We start from the raw sequence: 18,903 nt of genomic DNA on the forward strand, positions 1-18,903 counted from the left end.
TGGAGGAACGGGAGAAACGGGCCAAGGGAGGCTTCTGAGGCCTGGAGTTTGGCTTCTGGTTTGAATGGCTTGACTGGGGAGGCCAAGCAGCACTCGGGCCTCTGCGTGGGCCCTGAGAGGAGGCCCCCGCCCCCGCCCTCACCCTTGCCCTGTCTCCGCAGCCGTGTGCCAGCCACCATGCCAGAACAGGGGCTCCTGCAGCCGGCCCCAGCTCTGCGTCTGCCGCTCCGGCTTCCGCGGAGCCCGCTGCGAGGAGGTCATTCCCGAGGAGGAGTTCGACCCCCAGAGCTCCAGGCCGGCGCCCCGGCGCTCAGCCCAAGGCCCGGCCAACCTGCGCAGGAGCAGCACGCCCAGAGAAGGCACTGGTGCCGGGACCCAGCCACTGGCCCCACAGCTGCCGCTGCCCAGGTAAGACCCCTCCTCAGCGGGCCCTGGGGGCTCAGGCCCTCTCGCCAGGGGCTTCTTCCGTGAATCCCTCCAGCATTTGGGGAAGACCTTTGGCAGGACAGCTGGAGCTCTCCTCCCTGCCCTCGGCTCTGCTGTCCTCCCCTGGCCCTGCCCCTGCTCCTGCCCCTGCCAGAGGCGCCAACAGGAGAGCAGGTATTGGGGCTGGCACAGGCTTTGCCAGCTGGATGGAAGATGAAGCCTTGACCCTTGAGACATGAGAAAAGGCCAAGGAGGGTGTGTGTCTGGGACCGGGGTCTCTTGTTTCGAGTCCTGGCTTGGCCACTTCCTAGGTGGACGACCTTGGGCAAATTACTTACCTCTCTGTGCCTCTAATGCCTCATCAGTAAGGTAGGGACACTGGTACTTCCCGCAGAGGTTTAGATGAATCCACTGAAGAAAAGTGCTCAGCACAGGGCTTGGTGCCTAAGTAAGCACTTTATAAATGTTGCTTATCACTATTATTCTTCGCCTGTGGTCTCTGTCAGGTAGGAAGGCGTCCTCTGCCAGGCAAAGCCCCTCAGTTCACTCGCCACGCAGCTGCAACCTCTCTCCTCGGTGGGGAGAAGAAGGCGCGGGTGGGGAAAGGGGTAGAACAAACACCGGGCAGGGGGGGTGCTCAGGGCAGCGTGCCCTGGCCGGCGTAGCCAGCCAATCTGGCTAGACTTTTCTAGCTCAGGACAGGAAATCTGAACTTCGTAAATGGGTCCGTTTCTAGGGGTCTGTGTTTTCCTTTTGGTTTTTCGATTTGATTTTTCCATTCGTTTCCTGCTTAAGAAGTTCTTTCTGGGATATTGCAACCTTGTCTTGCTGAACTAAGGGGAAAAGGATTTGCCTTCCTGGAGGTCGGGAGAACCAGGGAGAGGAGGGAAGACTCCAAGGTCAGCTTCCCAGCAGAAAAGTTTGGGAGAGACTGGCTGAGTTGGGGGTAGAAAAAGAGAAGGAGACTGAGGTCATCCAGCTCCCCTGGAAGGGGTGGGGCCAGGTGGAGCAGAGTCTTAGTAAAGTCCTGCCCTTTTCTGAGGGCAGGCCAGAGCCAAAAGCACTGAATGATGGACTCAGGTCCTGGCCACAGTCTGAGGCAGGTCTGCCTGGTAAGAAACATCTGGAGGGGCCCCAGGGGGCCGGCTCAATGGCCAGCCAGGGGCAGGCTGGGCCCAGGGTCCTCGCAGCCAGGCTGTCCCCTGCAAGCTTTCTTTTGGCTTATGAGGTCCATTCATTTTACAGTGAAGGTGTGTGTGTTTTGGGGGGTGGTTGCTGGGCCGCTCGCTCTGCCCCTCACACCCTTGAATCACAGATGTTTGCAATCCCCTGCCCCTTCCTCTTGGCCCATCCGACTCCTCCCCATTCTTCAAGGCCAGTCCCACCTCCTCCCCCAAGCACTCCCTGGTCACTTCGGCCCAGTTATCTGAGCCCTGCAGTCTTTAGCTGCAGCACACACTTGGAGCTCACACTCGTGGGTCCACCCCCTGCACCTGCAATTACACCGAGTGGCCTCCGCCACCCTGTTGTACTCGGGTGTCCCCACAGCTCCTCTCACGGTGCCAAACTTCTAGAAAGTGCTTGCTTTGTATTTGCTCCTGACACTTGGTCCAAACTGAAGAATTAATCTAGAAAACGGGACCCCTGGGCATGGAATCCCCACCCTGTTTCTGGAACCAGGGTACCACCCATTATGATGTGGGAAAAGGTGTGGCTCCCTTGCCAAGTCCCATGGCATTCCCAGCCACGCACTTTGTACCCTACCTTTGGATGGTGCCTCGTCCAGTGGAGTAGGAGCTCCCTGAGATCAGGAACTGTGTCCTTCTTGTCAGTTAATAGTTAATCTATCCCCGAGCTAACACAATGCTTGGCACATAGTAGGTGCTCAACCAACCTATGTTAAAGGAATAAATAGATCAGACTAGATATTGGGGAGAAGATGAGGACAGAGAAGAGGGATGTGGAGGTTTCCTGTGGTGCAAGGGGTGGTGGAGGGAGGAGGCCCTGGGCAAGATCACGGGGCCACAGCAGGGCCATCCTCTGAGTTTCTCAGGCTCCCTGGCCAGGGGCTACTGTGATGTTCTTAATGAGCTGTGGCCTCCAGGCCAGCCCAGTTCCTTTCTGTCCTGGGGCCCCAATGCCATGAAATCTGGGAAAGTCCGATCAACCCTGCAGTCTGCCCAGCTGTGTTTTGCTTTGGGAGGCCAAATCCTACTTGCCTGGTGGTGTCAGACATTTCCTGTGAGCTTGGCCAGGTTTCCCAAGCAACTTCTGGCCTCTGTCCTGATAGCAACTTGGAAAGGCCCTTTGTGTCCAGATAGAGGGTGTGACATGACACAGAGGGCAATCTAAGAGTGGGAGGGGGTGCAAAATGTCTGGGGAGGAGAGACACTGCAGGGACTGGTGATGGCCAGAGGCTCCTTCAGGAGAGCGTTAGGCCAGGAGACTTGGGTTCGAAGCCACAAGGGCTTGCCTGATGACCCGGCCCCCAAACCTATCTGCTATCTCTGATGTCAACTCTCATCCATTCACCCCACTCCTGCCACACCGGCCAACTGTTTTCCTCAAACATGCCAAGGACACACTCTCACCTCAGGGCCTTTGCACTTGCCCCCCACCTCCAAAGCCTTCCCCAGATGTCCTCATGGCTGGCTTCCTCTCTCCTCAGTGAAGTCCTCTGAGTTCACTGGATTTAAAGCTTATTCACCCCAATATCCCTTGCCTCCACCCAGCTATTTTTCTCCCTAACACTTTCTTCTCTATTTTACTTATTTACTTGATGCATTTTTTTCTTACCCCAGTGAAATGCCAGGTCCAGGAAAGATAGCTTTTTTTTTTGTCCGTTTTCTTCACCGATATATCCCCAGTACCTCAAACACGGCGCCGCCTAAGGTGCTGGTTGACTGCGCCGAGTGAACCGGCTGAGCTGTCTACCTGCACTATCTCATCTACTTCTCACAACTCTCTGCAACAGGTTCCTGAACGTTCCATTCTGTACGAGAGGTGAGGTAGCTTGTCCACCACTCCCACAGCCCGGCCTGTGGCTCCAGAGCCTCTGCCATCAGCGCAGAGTGGCCTTTGGAAGAGGGAGGGAGGGCCGGTGGCTCAGGCGTAGCTCTTGCCCAGGGTCCCATCCTGAGCCCTGAGTGCTGGGGAAGCCCATGGAACCCTCTGCCTGGGAGAAGCCCCTTCCCAGCCCCTGGAACACGAACCCAGCCTTGTTCACACCCGGCGTTCTTCAGGCCCCCCGTCGTCACCCGGGGCCCTCTTGGCCTTTTCTGATGTGAGGCCTTTAACCGGCTCTTGCTGAGAGTGAGCCCACAGGCCTCCCCTGGGCGCACCGCCTGCCTCCCTCCCGTCCTGGGCCTCCTGGGACGATGGGAACCTGCCTCCAAGTGGGTGGCCTCTTCAAATCTGGGGAGAAGAGTGGCCTCTCAGCAGATCGCTGCAGCAGGAGCCACCGCTGGGGAGACTCAGGCCTCCCTTCTCGGCGGGCAAAAGGTCTGGGACCGGCAGCACGGAACGGCGAGGGATGTTCCAGAATGGTGACACAGGGTCGGAAGCTAGGTATCAGAGGGGCCCGCGGCTGGGACCAGGCGCCACGCATGGCGAATCCAATTTGGTAACTTGGAAATCGTGCCCCCTTTCCCCAAATACCAGCGACCAGGAGGGTGAGGGAGGCAGGGAGAGTATGAGGCAAGACTGCCCGCACGGCTGCTGTGGACAAGACTGCCGATAGCATGAACCTGGATTCAGGCTCGGCTGGCAGGAGGGAGGCCCTGTGGTGTCGGTATGGGGGAGCATGCGCAGGTTCCTGGCTTGGGGCAGTGCTGGGACGCTCTGCTCAGCGGCAGCGAGAGGGATGCGAGGAGGTGGCTCTGGTGTGTGTGCAGGGAAGGGGGCGTTGGGCTTGGATGTGAGCAGAATTAAACCCCGGTGCCCTCGTGAGCTAGTTTTACAAGTCTCTTCACCTCACTGGAACTTGGTCTTTGACTCTGAAGTGGGGAAAGGAATTCTCATCTCGTAGGGTGGTTGGGAGAGTGAACTGAAGTCATGCATGGCAAGTGGAGGGCAGGCTGTCGGGCACACAGTAGGTCCAATAAATGCAAAACCCCTTGTCCTACTCGCCTGCTCCCCGGGCCTGGGACAGATCAGTGAGGAATACTCTCATTCATCAGAATGGGCTTTCCTCACGCCACTGCGTGGGTTTATAGATGGGGAAACTGAGGCAGGGGGAAGTGAGGCAGCTGGCTGCAAGCTGACAGGGGTATCCAAGGAACCTGAGAGCTCCCAGCTCCAGGCCAATCTGAAGGTTGGCCTGGGTCCTGTGAGCCCAGCTCCTGCTTAGCTGCCTCGCACCCACACCTGTCCCCCTCTGGGCTTCACCGTGCCGCTGCGTGCCTTCTGCTTGCTCCTTGGGGCCACATGACCCCCTATTTGTCCTTCTCCTCCTTGTTCAAGCCCCTCGGGACCAAGAAAATTCTCTGATTCACTCGGGACGTACCAAGAGACCAGCTTGTGTTAAGAGACCTTGGGAAAGTCCCTTACCCTCCCAGTGCCTCAGTTTCCACATTTTGTAAATCGAAGGGGTGGAGTGGATGATCTCTAAGGTCAAGAGCTAACAGTCCCAGATTCTGGCCTCCAGCTTGGCCATTTCCCGTCCCTAACAGTGAAATGTGCTTATGATCCCCTTTGCCCCTCTCCAAGGTCATGACAAGGATATACGATATCTTTCCTTGGGGCAGACTTTAGCTGTCCCCAACAGCCCGGCCTCCTCGGTGAGGCCACAGGGGTAAGCAGCCAGCATCTTTCGTGCTGTGTCACCCCCTTTCTCGTGGCTGTTGAGCGGTGCCTCCCTGCCGGTTGACTCACCCCAAGATCCTGCCTGAGTCAAGTTTTCAGGACAACCGGGTGATAAGCGACTTCCTCCCTCGCCCTCTCTTTCTTTTTCCAGTTTTTTTTTTTTTCAACTTGTTTTTATAACTCCAAGTCCCAACCTTGCTCCCTGGGGTTTTCTGAAATTCCCCGATCCTTAGGACCTTGACAAGATTATTTTGAATAGACTTAGAATCAGGGGACCCATTTTTGCTTCTAAGCTCTGCCACTAAGTAGCTTTGTGACCTGGACAGGTCCCTTAACTTCACTAAGCCTCAGTGTCCCCATCTCTAAAATGGGAAGGGTAATTATTGCCTGATGTTATAAGGATTAACTGAGATGGTGTGTCTGAAATGGTGCTTTAAAAACAGCAAACAAAGAAAAAGAAAACAATAAAATGAAACGGTGCTTTGTAAACTGTAATGTGCCTTGCCAAAACGTGTTTTTGTTGTTACTTAGCGGTCCTGACAGTAGGCTGGGGTGTTTCCTGTGTGTTGTCTGTGTGCATGGGTCACTGTCATGACGCAGTGCCTCAGTGAGATGCTCCTGTCCTTCTCGTGTAGTATTGTAAGCCCCCAGCTTGACAGCCCCTCACCTGGTTCATGTGCGATTTTCTAACATAGCAAATACTTTTTCTTATTGTGTTTACTGTTTATTTCTGTTCCCCTCCCCCATCTACAATGTGAGCTCCTCAAAGTCAAGTAATTTGTTTGTTCACTGATAGATCCTGAGCTCCTAAAACAGTGCCTGGCCTATGGTCAGCACTCAACAAATACCCACTGAGTGAGCTTCCTGGCAGTGCATCCCCTGTCGCAGCCCAGAGCCAAGCAGCACGCTCTCTGCTCCGTTCCCTTCTGAGCTGACCCTCAGCCCTTCCCCTGGCGTGTCTTTATCAGGAAGGGGCTTTTCCAGTGGTCTCAGCAGGTGCGTACGTGCCTGCCCTGGGCCTGTCATCCTTGGGGGGGCTGACCCAGGGCTCACCGAGAGCAGTGTCTCTCTCCTGAGGGGGGCAGGAGCTAGAGCAGGGCTTAGTAGACCCTTCGGAATGCCAAGAGTTTGGTAAGGAGGCTGCAGCTGGAAAGGGGTTTCCTGCCAGTTCCTTCCCTCCCTCAGACCTTGGAAAAGTCCCCACGAACCCTTGGGGCTGTGGGTTTGGAAAAGGGAAGGCTTGGGGGGAGCAGCCAGAGGGGGCCACTCACTCACAGGCCTCTAGCCAGACCAAATGAATAGAGCTTTATTTTCCTAAGCCTGGAGCTGCAGAAGCCCTGCTGCTGACTTTTGAGGAGCTTCGGAGAGGAAGAGACCTGTGACTCAGTCCAGCTCTCCCCTCGCCAGCCACCATCCTCCTCCTGCTGCCTGCAGGAGTTCTGCAAATGTCGACGGGCCGTGGGAAGGTTTGCGGAGGGCCCTTCTGCACTAAGCTCCTTGCAAGCTCAGGCACATCCCTGCCCCAGCAGAGACCACTTGGAGTAACCAGGTGGATCTGAAGCACTCCTTTCCAGCCCAAGGGAGGAGGCAGGTGGGGGCTGTTCTGTGGCTGAGCCTTTTAGCTGGACCTTTCAGCTTCTGGATACAAAACCAGGGAACATCCTTTGCATCATAGTCTCTGTGGCAGGTACCCTGAGAGTTGTGCAGTGCACGACCTGTGCAGCTGGGTGTGATGACCCTGGATCTGGCTTCTTCCCAGAAGGGAGATGTCTCCAGTTTTTCCACAAAGCCTGTCACTGCAAGGTGGAGGAAGGAGTTAGTCCTCTCACCTGGGACTGGCTGCTGAGGTCCTTTCTTGGTTTCTCTGAAAGAAAAGCAGCTTCTGAGGTTTGGGGGTGGTTAATGTGTACTTCCTAAGCTCACACGAGTCCCACAGAGCTCGGGGCCTGGCTGTGCTTTGACGCTGGGCCTAGAGGACTCAAGGAAGGTTGGGGCCAGTATGCCTTCTCCTGAGCAGCGCGGCCAGCAAGGCGTCTGCCGTGCGCCATCAGCCCAGGGCGGACACCTGGGCCGGTGGGACGGCTGCGCTCAGGCCTGTGTGCTCAGAAGAGAACGAGGCACTGGGGCCGCTACCAGCTCTCCTGCTCCCTGCACCAGGGGGCTCAGCAGATTCGTGGGGAATGGTGTCTGCTTTCCACACACCTCCTCTCGCCTCCTTCCCTTTCCTGTTTAAGCCCGAAGGTGGACATCCGGCCCGAGGGACCCTGAAAGCTCTGATTCAGGCTGAGCGGCTCCCTTTTCTCGGATTTTCCCCAACTGAGGATGATCAGGGCCCCTCTCTAGGTGGGTTCCAGAGGGGGTCTCCCTTGCAGCCCAGCCCCAGCCCCAGCCCCAGCCCCAGCCATTTGCCTCCTAGCTGCCCACTGCCTTCGGCTCAGTGAGGACAGAAGCTCCACTCTATTTCCTCTTCTCCTTCTTTTTAAAATTTTATTTCTCTCCCCTCCCCCCCAGTTGTCTGCTCTCTGTGTCCATTCACTGTGTGTTCTCATGTGTCTGCTTGCATTCTTGTCAGTGGCACTGGGAATCTGTGTCTCTTTTTGTTGCGTCAGCTCTCCGTGTGTGCGGCGCCACTCCTGGGTGGGCTGCACTTTTTTGACACAGGGCGGCTCTCCTTGCGAGGTGCACTCCTTGTGCATGGGGCTCCCCTACGTGGGGGACATCCCTGCGTGGCATGGCACTCCTTGCGTGCATCAGGACTGCGTGTGGGCCAGCTCATCACATGGATCAGGAGGCCCAGGGTTTGAACCGCGGACCTCCTATATGGTAGGCAGACACTCTATCAGTTGAGCCAAATCCGCTTCCCCCTCTTCTTCTCCTTGATCATCATCATCATCATCATCATCATCATCATCAGGGTCGATGGCTCCCCTGCTGTGTTGCAGCTCTGTGCTAGATGCTCTAGCCTGCTCCTATGCCTCCTTGTCCTCCCCACAGGGGGACCTGCAGGCAGGGGATATTGCACAGGTGTCTTTGGCCAATCATCTAGCAGCGTAGAAATGGAGTGGGGTGGCCAGGCTGCCCCTGCCGCTGGGATGGAGGCCAGCACCCAGGAGCAGAAGGGCAGGGAGCCTCCCAGGGCTAGTCACAGCCCTGATCCTAGCCCTAACAGTGTCTGGAGTTAAGGTTAAGTGGTGTACGTCTGGGTTAGGATTGGGTAGAACAGGTTAGTGGTTTGACCACAGGGTGGTGATTAGGGTGAAAGTAGAGGTTTAGCTTTAATGTGGCATTAGGGTGCGGTTTTAACCTTAGGGTTGTGGTGAGGCTTGGAATAGGATTCTACTAAAATAGGATTTCAGGACTGTGGGTTTTGGGGCTTTTTAAAAAAGTGTGGGGTGGTTGCCGTTTAACCAACCTTTAGGGACAGTTTATTGAATAAGTAGGCTCTACGGCTGAAGCATTTCACAGACTCCATCTAAGTTAGTGCTGGGGGACAAATGGTAAGAGCGTGAGCCATGAGTCAGAACTCACTTTCATCCGATTCCATGCTCACCAGCTGTTGGACGTTGTGTGAGTTTCTTCGCCTCCCGGAGCCCCGGAGTGAGTTGATGATCACAGTCCTGCCTGCACGGTGTGTGGCCAGGCGTGAAATAAAAGAAGGTGGCTGCAGTGCCAAGGCCCAGAGTTAAGTACACAGCGCTCGATAGCTGATATTTTCTCTGATCTGTATCAGAATTCCAGCAGGAAGATGTCATGCTCAGTGGGGACAGTTGAATAAAGTGTCTATTTACAAAGGTAGGAGCAGGGTAAGAGGAAAAACACCCAAGCATGGTGGCGTATCCCAGCGGTGGCCCTGTGGGAAAGCACTTAGCCCTCCAAGCTGACAGGGCAAGGGCCCCAGGGCTACTCGAGCCCTGAGAGCAGCTCCGGCTATAGGAGAGAGCCCAGGCACTGCCCCCCGCCGGGGCCCATCGGCAGGGACCGACAGGATCGGTACCTTGACCCCCTCTCTTCCTGCCTTCTGACCTCTTGCTGGGGTCCCCATTGGCTGAGCTGGACTGGGAGGCAGAGGGTGAAGGAGCCCGTTGACGCCGTGGGTGCCGGGCAGCTCCTGGGCCCCAGGGTGGGGTGGGGAGGGCCGAGAGGCAGGTCTCCAGCACATTATCGAGCCCTCATCATGACCGGAGGTGGAAACTGAGGGGAAGGGCCCTTCCCGCCCGGCTCTGCCCAGGCGCGGAGCCTGCGCTCTCGTCCACTTGGCTAAACAGCGCGGAGGGCAGGGGGCTTGGGCCAGCGTGGGAAGGGGCGAGGGGGGCTGGGAGCTGCTCAGGACCCGGTCAGGGGAGGCATCCAGTGTCTTCTCAGAAAAGCCTGGAAGGGGGTATATGGGGACCTCATATTTTTTTAATGTAACATTAAAAAAATAAAAGACAAAAAAAAAAAAGAAAAGCCTGGAGCCACAGTCCCTCCCCCAGCCATGTGCGAGGAGTGGAGGGAGCTGGTTGGGTCCCCCAAAACGTGAATGTCTGGTGTCCGGGATCTGGCTTAAAAGAAAACAATGGAACAGTCATAACAGTTTAAGCTTATGGCTCTACTCATGGCATTGAACTGGTGTAAGTTTGAAAGGAAAGGTTAGGGGATAGATGAAGCAGGAAGGGAATGGAAAGCCGGTCAAAGCTCTTTTTTTCAGATGCCCTAGGGAAGGTCCAGCCCATCTGGTTGCTTTGTACAGAATTCTCCAGGGTGTGTGTGTGTGTGTGTGTGTGTGTGTGTGTGTGTGTGCGCGCGCGCGCACGCGCGCATGCTGGGGTGTGAGTGGAAGGCTGTGCTGAGAGAACATGCCTCAAAATCCATAACGGAGATTTTTCAGGCCCCACGAATTCTCCTTTTGAGCTCAAGGTTTTCAAATATAGATCAGATTTCATCCCTTGTCGGGACATAGAGGAAGTTTCTGATTTATGAGTCCAGCAGTTTTTTCAGTTATGCAATCTTTACCTCTGCCACCACCTAATTTGCCACTGTCAGAAAAGGCACTGCAAGCTGCCCAGGTAGAAATCACTTTACCCAAGTGAAGTGGCGCTATGGTAACAGTGATTAAAAAGGGACTCGGACGTGTCCCTTCCACAGGTGGTGCGGCCTGCATCGACGTCCCCGCATTCCTCCTCGCCAGAGTGCGCACACACGCCCGTGCACACCCCACCTCTGGAGGGGCGCTGAGGGGGGAGACTGAAGTCTGGCAGGATAATTTCCCAGGAAATGTAAAGCCGTCTGACGACCGCGGTTATAAGATTGGCTGTGCGCGCGTCCATCTGCCTGCGGATGACATAGTTAAGATTGCGGAGTGATTTCCAATAACGAAATGTGAAAACACATAGTTCTTTTGTTAGCCACATAGCTGTGGTTTTGTGCCTGTGATTCATTGTGGAAGTGAGTAGCTACAACAGGCATTTCATGGTTTTTTTTTCCTCCCTTCTTATTTCTCCTAAAAAAATATTTGTGAAAGGTCTAAAATTCAAGTAAGTTGAGTGCTTTCTGAAAAGAAAAATCCCCATTCCTTGCAAAACGAAGGCCACAAATCAAAAACTCTGGAGCTACCACATGTCAGCTTCCCGTCAGTGCCTCTTCCTCCCGGGGCCTCAGCCCCTGACCACTGCCTAACGTGCTTTCCCACGTGGTTGCTGCGGGGAAGTGGGGTCCTCTTGAAACCTCAGCCCTCCAGGGCCACTTCCCTGGGGAAGAAATGGATTCCACAGTTCTTTCTTTTTTGATCTTCTTTGTCCAGGTCAAAGCACCTACAGGAGGCAGTAGTATGGGAATTGTAAAATAATGGGTGGAATTGTGAAATAATTTAAGACTTGTTGTTAGATGGGTTTGAAGCTCAGCTCTCCCCCTTTACAGCTGCCTGGAGCAAGTCAGTTTACCTCTGCATGCCTCAGTTTTCACATCTGTAAGATGGGGATGAGATCAACACCTTATAGACTCGTCAGGAGCATTTACTAACACCTGGCACATTTGGTCTTCTATGAAGGGCACCCACTCTCATTTGTCTCTTGACCTTGGGGTTGGCTGCACCTTTGGTTTGGATCAGAAAAGCAGCAGCAGTTTGCTCAGATGACTTGAAGGTATTACGGCCCTGGTGAGGCTTCCTGCGAAGGCGCTGAGGGTGGGGAGTGTCACCCCCAAAGGCAGACAGACCTCAGGGTTGAATGAGTCCTAGCACTTCCCTGCGTGTATGTGTGTGTGCTTGTGTGTGTGTGACCCGGGCAGCTTCTCTATCCTTCTGTGAAATGGGAAATGGTAGCTCCTGTATCACAGGATGATTTTATTAATCAAGTCAGGTAACAAATGCAAAAGGCCTAGCAAAAAATAAAACATAAAGTCCCTATAGCAAGCGTTTGGCTCATTGCCAAATGAAGACTTCTTGGATTGGAGCTCCAGTTCCCATAGAAATCTCTTGTTTATGCCCCCGTGGAAGAATCTCAGATGGAGGAAGAGCAGAGCGACTGCAGGCTGCCGGGACTCGGGCCAGGCCCTGAGGAGCTGCCTTTGTCTACATGGGCTTGTCTGGGCAGGTCCAGAAGTGGAGTGAATTCCCGGGAGTCTGAGGTCTGTGTTTGCAGTGGGGAAAGCAGGCCTGCTAAGCTCGTGTGCGTGTGTGTGGGTGTGTGTGTGTGTGTAGGGTGTGTGGGGGTGGGCGGGGGTGGTAGGGGCCTCAAGCATTCAGGAGATGGGAGCACAGCCGCGTTGGTGGTGGAGAGATGCTCCACATACCATTTCCTCTATGGCTCTGGGAAGTGTCCTTGCTCAATCCCCCCAGCCTAAAATTCTCTGCTCACCCTCCTCCCCTTCCTAGTAGTCCCCTGTAACTCTTGCAACCCTTGCCAGTTGCCTCCAGCCCTGCCTTGTGTTTTCATTTCCTTTTAATGGCTTCACCTCTCCACACACTTCTTCTTTTTACCCATTTCTTTGTAACTCATAGAGTATCATCTTAGCTGCTGTTGTGAGAGTGTAGCAGTGGTGGAAGGAGTGTGATGAATTTGAAGTCCAGCAGACCTGGGTTCGAATCTTAAGTCTTGCCATTCGTGAGATGTGTGAACTTGTGCCAGCCATGGGAAAGCGGCGACAGGGAACTACCTCTCAGGTAGTTGGAGGAAGTGTGTGAGATGGTGCTCGGGCTGCACACAGGAAGTGTAGCTGTTAGGTGATCACGGTGGGTTCCGTGGGGAGCTCTGTGGTTCCAGAAACTCCACGGTCTTACCTACTCCTGCCACCCCTTTGGAACCACGAGGAGACTCAGAGGAGGAGACGCAGCTAGAAAAGTCTCCCCACGGGCTGACCTCTGCCCCTCAGCTCAGCTGGCCTCCCGTCCTTGGCTGTGGACAGGCGCAGCTCCCCTTTGGCACAAACTGGCGTCCTGACCTGGGAGCCACGGGAGTCCCAGGCTTGGTCTGGCCTCCAGCAGCGTGTTCCCTGTACAGCCCCAGGCACCTGTGCCCACGGAAGCTGGGTCTCGGAGGGGATCCCCTCTAATGAGCTCCCTTAGCAGCCTCCCCCCAAGAGACATGCCAAGCAATAAGCCAGGTATAATAACCTTCTCCCTGTGGGACTCTCACTCCCTCTTGTCTCCTCTGCCCTTCATTCAGTGCATGTCCTGGATGGATTTTCAGGCCAGTTAGAAGAAAGGAGGCTCACAAGAGGGGCTATCTCGGAGTCCGGCATCTGAGGAGGCCTTGGTTCAGGCTCAGGCCTGGAGCCTGCCTACCTACCTACCTGCCTTCCTTTTCCTTCAACAAACCTACGTTACCTACGGGGCACTGGGCCAGGTGCAGAGAGCACTAGATGCTTGCACTCAGGCCTTCCTCTAGGAGCTCATCTCCAGCTGAGGCCATCACACAGCACAAGTGGTTGGAGCACCCGCAGCCCAAGGGAAGGCTCTGTGAGTGGTCCAGGCAGGTGCTCGGGAGTGAAGCGCCCCTGGCCAGGCTGGCAGCAGGGCAGGGGGCCTCCAGGGAGGAGCTCCCTGTGATGCCTCCCCCTCCAGTCTAGCCTCATGCCGTTGCCAGGACACCGCCGTAAAACACTGTGTTTGACCTTGTCACTTGCTGGTAGAAATACCTCCCTTCCAGGCCTCCCTCTTTTGCACAGGATCCAGAAGAGAGACCCAGGCTCTTGGTCAGGGAGGACTTTACAGCCTTGAGTGTAGTTCTCAAGCCACGGGAGAGGGTGGAGTGCAGGCCCCGGAGCCAGGGGGGCTGCAGGAGATGCGGGGTTGACTCCTGGCTCTGCTAGCCTTTGGCTCTGGGACCTTAGGCAAGTTACCAGCTTCTCTGGGTCCCCTCTGTCCAATGAGGATGATAATAATACCTCCCTCCTGGTGGTTATAATGGTTAAGCGAGTTGATATACGTAGAGCACTGAGAACAGGACCTGGCACAGAAGAAGCCTGCAGAGCTCCGTGCTATCTCCATCATCCCGTGCCCCTCCCGCATTCCCGTTAACCAGACAGTCCCCGCCACCCCGAATGCCACGCCAGCGCATTCCTGTATTTGGCCCTTGGGGCTCGAGGTTCTCTGTGCCTTGGGTTCTCTGCGCCCCACCCCTTCCGCTAGCTCGCATCACACAATCTCTGGGAAGCCTTCCCCAAGCATCCAGTCCCAGGGCCACACCTGTTCTAGGGGGGCCTGCCTCATCTTGGCTAGACAGCTCACCTGGCCTGGAGACCTGGCATGGGTCGCTCTCCTGCTTTGCCGCTCTTGGATTGTTATGGAACGCTCAGAGGTGGGGTCTCATCCCCGGGCCACTGTGCGCAGATGTGCATGCTGCACCCTGCCCCGCGGTGCCTGTCGGGGAATGTGTGGGGCGAACATCCAGCCTGCATTCTGCTCACCCAGCCCAGGCTCCAGCTACACCAGGGAGGAAGGGGGGCAACCTCTATAAATGGGCCACCCAGAGGGGCCCCTTTTCTAACTCACGTGAAGGCACCAGGTATGCTGGGGCTCTGCCCACCCCCTACCACGTCCCCTGGACTTAGCGAGCAGCCTTTCTCACGGTGCCACCTGGGGCACGTCTTCCCGTGAAGAAGACAAGTCTTCCTGGGGGAGCTCGGAACCTAAGCCTTCAGAAGGCTGGGCCCTGGCCGGGTGTGGGGGGTGGCCCAGCCCAGGCTAGGGAGGGGGCTCCAGTGAGGCGGGAGAGCTGGGCTCTGCCATGGAGAAGCTCTGCGTTCAATGGGATGAGTATTTGGGGGGCAGCAGTTGTGTGTCCAGCCCTGTGATAACTCCATGGAGGATAGAAAGAGAAGACCCAGCCCCTGCCGCTCTGGGGAGTCCTGCCCAGTCCAGAAGGAGGTGGAAGAGCTCCTGGACAGTGGGGAGAGAGCTCTTGCCCCATTGGTGTGACACTTGGGCAGGCTAGGTAGAAAGTGGGCAGCCCCTCAGGGCTCTCTTCTCCTTTGAGGTATCCACACGGGCCCTCCTGCCCTGCTCTTTTGCCCAGCTGGGGAGCACAAAGACTGAGAACAAACACTAGCCACACATGGCTAGTGGCTGCCGTAGTGGACAGCACAGATACAGAAAATGGAGAAGCTGGGATCTGAGCTCAGGACATCAAAGAGCTGAGTCCCGAGGGGCAAGGGCTTGGCAGCTGGCCACTGGGCAGGCTGCTCCGTGGACGTGTGCAGTCGGCCAAGCGAGGGGGGCTGGATGGCGAAGGAGGGGATGAGGCCCAGAGGAGCCTTGGGACCCTCCCGGGACTGAGGCAGGACCCACTTCGGGGCTGCTCTTGAGGCGGGGGATCAGGCCTCAGGCAGGGCTGGGTGCACGGCAGACCCCACCCCGAGCTAACCCCACCTGAGCTCCGAGCCTCGCTCTGCCTCTTAATTACCTACAAGGAAACAGGAACGCTGTGTTCCCTCTCCAGCTGGCTGGGAGAGCAGAGCCAAGTGCAGTTCTGGGCAGGGCAGACCTTCCCAGGACTCCTCCCCTCCCCCTCGGCCTGGCAGGGGCATCCCGGGGGGTCTGTCTCCAGTTCTGTCCGACCTGGGCGTGGTCAGAGAAAGAGCTAGAAGTTCAGAGCTGCTGAGCTGGGGAGGGGGACGTGACTCACAGGCAGCCGGGCAGGGCTGGGCGGATGTCTCAGGCTGACAGTGAGGGTCTGGGAAGCGGGAGCAGCTGGGACAGCGGCAGGACCGGTCTTGAGAGGTCTGGGGAGGGCCAGTGGGAACCGAGCATTGAGGGTGGCAGCGCTGACAAGGCCTCAGCAGTGTGCCAAGCGGAAGGGGGCGCCAGGTGCCGGCCAGGCTCTGCACCGCTGGGTATGTCAGCCCTTGCCTGCTGGGCTCTCAGAAGTCCTGGAGCCCAGCACAAAAGCAAAACAAAGCCAAAGAAGAAACTGCTCTAAACAGGAAGCCTCAGCTCCATCCCTGGCATGTGGGATGGAGCCCAGCAGATTCCAGTGGCAGGGACGCCCCTGCTTTGCGGGGGTTCACCACCCTTCTCCTCAGCCTCTTCAGAAATCCTCCATAAGGCCGTGCTTCAGACTGCTCCCCTGTGGCTCCTGGTTCTGCCATCTGGAAAGCCAGTCTCTTTCCCACACCACAGCCCCTCTAATATGACAGATAATGCAGATTGGGGGCAAGATAGCAAGAGGTAGGAAGATGCTGAGTCCCCCGGGCCGGGCTAGTCTGGGAAGCCCGCAAGGGAACAAAGAGTGCAGTGTGGGTGGGCAGGGGAAGCGTCTAAGCACAGCTAGAGTCGACTTCCTGAGCTCAGATCCCAGCTCCTCCGTTTTCCGTATCTGTGCTGTCCACTACGGTAGCCACTAGCCATATGTGGCTATTTACATTTAATTTAGTGTAAAGCTCAGTCCCTTATTCACACTGGCCACATTTCCAAGTGCTTAAAAGCCACACATGGCTAGTAGCTAGTGCTTTGGTAGCACATTTTATAGAGCATTTTCATCATCACAAAAAAGTTCTAATGGACAGCACAATTTGAGATGAATGGCCATAGGTAAGTTCTCTAACCTCTCTATGCCTCTGCATCTGGCCCCGAAGGTTGTTGCAAAGATGAAATGATACAATGCAAATAGAGTATTTAATAACAGTTCTTAGCACAGAATTAGTGCTCAGTAAATGTTCGTTATTATTTTCTAGGACAAGCGAGGCAGGGCTAAAGATCCTCCCCTCCACACAGTGACACCAGGAACCCGCCAGCCTGGCAGCTCTGATACCTGGGGGCTTGAGTGTAACGCCACTCAATCTTAACCCAGGTACTGGGGTAGCCTGGGTCTTGCTCACTCAGCCCCCAGCCAGCCTCCAAGCTATTCTCCATCACCTGGAATCAGCAGCCCCCTGGCCCTGTGCCACGGGCATGGTATTCCTCTTCCCACCAGCCCTGGGTGCCCCATTGTTCCCTGCCAGTGCAGGGTAGGCCTAGGGCCGGGGCTCCAGCTTCTGCCCTGGAGCAGGACATTTGGAGTTGCCGACAATTCTCACTTTGTCCCAAGGGTTCAGCAGCCAAGGGCCTTTTGACCCTGCCTGGGCGTGAGGCCTGCCTGGCTGGCCAAGAGGAGAGAAGGAGCAGAGGCTCTGCAAGTGCTTTGCCCACAGCCACCCTTCCCCTCCCCCCCACACACACTCTGCCAGCACCCAGATCTTCAGCAGGGTCCGAGCCACTTGGGAGGTGCTAAGGAATGCAAACTGAGCCTGGACTGGGCCTGCTAGAGGAAGAGATAACTAGCAGGAACAGAAAGAAGCACACTCTGCCCCTTTTGGCCAGGAGCAGAGATAGAGTTCTAGAAATGCCCTCCTCTCTTGGAGCTTTCTCCTGGTTTCCCTCCTACCCCTCTGGCTGCTACTTTGCCGATGCCTTCGTAGCTGTTTCCTCCACTGCTCCTTTTTTTTTTAAAGATTTATTTATTTATTTAACTCCCCCCCCTCCCCTGGTTGTCTGTTCTTGGTGTCTATTTGCTGCGTCTTGTTTCTTTGTCCGCTTCTGTTGTTGTCAGCGGCATGGGAAGTGTGGGCGGCGCCATTCCTGGACAGGCTGCTCTTTCTTTTCACGCTGGGCGGCTTTCCTCACGGGCGCACTCCTTGAGCGTGGGGCTCCCTCACGCGGGGGACACCCTTGCGTGGCACGGCACTCCTTGCGCGCATCAGCACTGCACATGGCCAGCTCCACACGGGTCAAGGAGGCCCGGGGCTTGAACCGCGGACCTCCCATGTGGTAGACGGATGCCCTAACCACTGGGCCAAAGTCCGTTTCCCTCCACTGCTCCTTAAATGTTGGAATTCTCCAGGGCCTAGCCTCGGCTCTTCTTTATTCTTCTTATTCCTATATTTCTCAAAGTGTTTAGGTGTCAGAGCACCTGGAAGTCATAAGAAAGACCACAAACTATCAATATTGTTAATTCCACGATTAGAGCTAGGAACAGTTTTATTAGCAGAAACTATGACGATCGTCTGTGTGTGTGAAATGAAAACCCAGCCACAGGCACATGCACGCATCAGTGAAAGGAACAAGCTGTGGGATGAAGTGTGGTAGGCTGTTGCCACTTTTTTCTAGTAATATTCACTTACTGCTTGTTCATTCGTTTTATCATGTGCTGGCAGGCAAGTGGTAGCAGGTGCCAGAAGTGGAGAAGAATTTATGGGAGCAAACCTTAAGACAGTGATCTTTCTGTTCATGAACACATTTTCCCTCTTGAAATGCTAGCAGAGTGAATGCCTCCTTCTAGACATGGAACTCTGAAGTGTAGTTTGTTCTGCAGACTCTTCCAGGGTGATATCACCTACCCCCTTAATTCTGTAATCACCACCTCTGCACCTAAGACTCCCCTGACTGATATCTGCTGCCCCATCTCTCTCCTGAGTTCTGGGCTCATAGAACCATCTGCCTCCAGGGTGTTTCCATCTTGAAGTCCCACAGGCACCTAATACTCAACATGTCTAAAACTGAGCCCATCATCTACTTCTTGGCTCTCTCATGTTGAGATCTTGGCTCTTGGAACCCCACCCACCCACCCGGTTGTCCAAGCCATACCTGGGTCTTATCTATGCCTCTACCTTTTAAATGTCTCTTGAACCCATGCCCTCTTCTTGGCCCCATCTTTGGTTGGGGCCTTGATCACCTCTTCCATAGGCTGCAGCCAAAGTCTTCCAGCTGGCCTCTAGCCTTCCCCCTCTGGTGCATCCTCCACCAGGTAAGCTTTCATCAGAAGAATCATTTCAAAATGCCCAACCCATCATGTCCTGGACGCACTTGGAGACCACAAGTGTCTCAAGACTAATCCATGATTCCTCCAGTCTCCCCACCCCTCTCCTGGAGTACAGCCTCCATCAGAGCTGCTTCAGGGGAGAGAGGGTCCAAGGCTGTTCCTTGGATCATGTCATTTCCTTGCTCCAAAATCTCCTGGGACTCCCCTTTACCCATTTGATAAAAAGCCCAGATCCCTCCCCCTGAGATTTCAGGCCCTCCACTAGATGAGTCCAAATTTATTCTTCTTTGATCCCTCAAAACCGCAATGTTATCATCTGTAAAAGGGCAATAAATAAAGAAATAATATTCATCAGATAGCTTTGGGATGAAGTTACCTGATTTGATAATTTTACCTCGCCACTTCAACAAGATGTTTGTGTTAACGTGTATATATCAGCTCCCTACATCTTCACATTCTCGAT

At 55.2% G+C, this 18,903-nt stretch overlaps 1 protein-coding gene across 1 annotated transcript in view; it reads left to right on the forward strand.

The window, feature by feature from the left end:
• Positions 1–18,903, forward strand: part of LTBP2 (latent transforming growth factor beta binding protein 2) — a 105,694-nt gene that overhangs the window by 22,759 nt on the left and 64,032 nt on the right. The window contains 1 exon segment of the mRNA XM_023587855.2: positions 162–408. Coding sequence (XP_023443623.2) covers positions 162–408 — 247 coding nt within the window.

The sequence above is a fragment of the Dasypus novemcinctus genome, chromosome 3 (assembly GCF_030445035.2).
Source record: "Dasypus novemcinctus isolate mDasNov1 chromosome 3, mDasNov1.1.hap2, whole genome shotgun sequence".
Taxonomy (NCBI): Eukaryota; Metazoa; Chordata; class Mammalia; order Cingulata; family Dasypodidae; genus Dasypus; species Dasypus novemcinctus.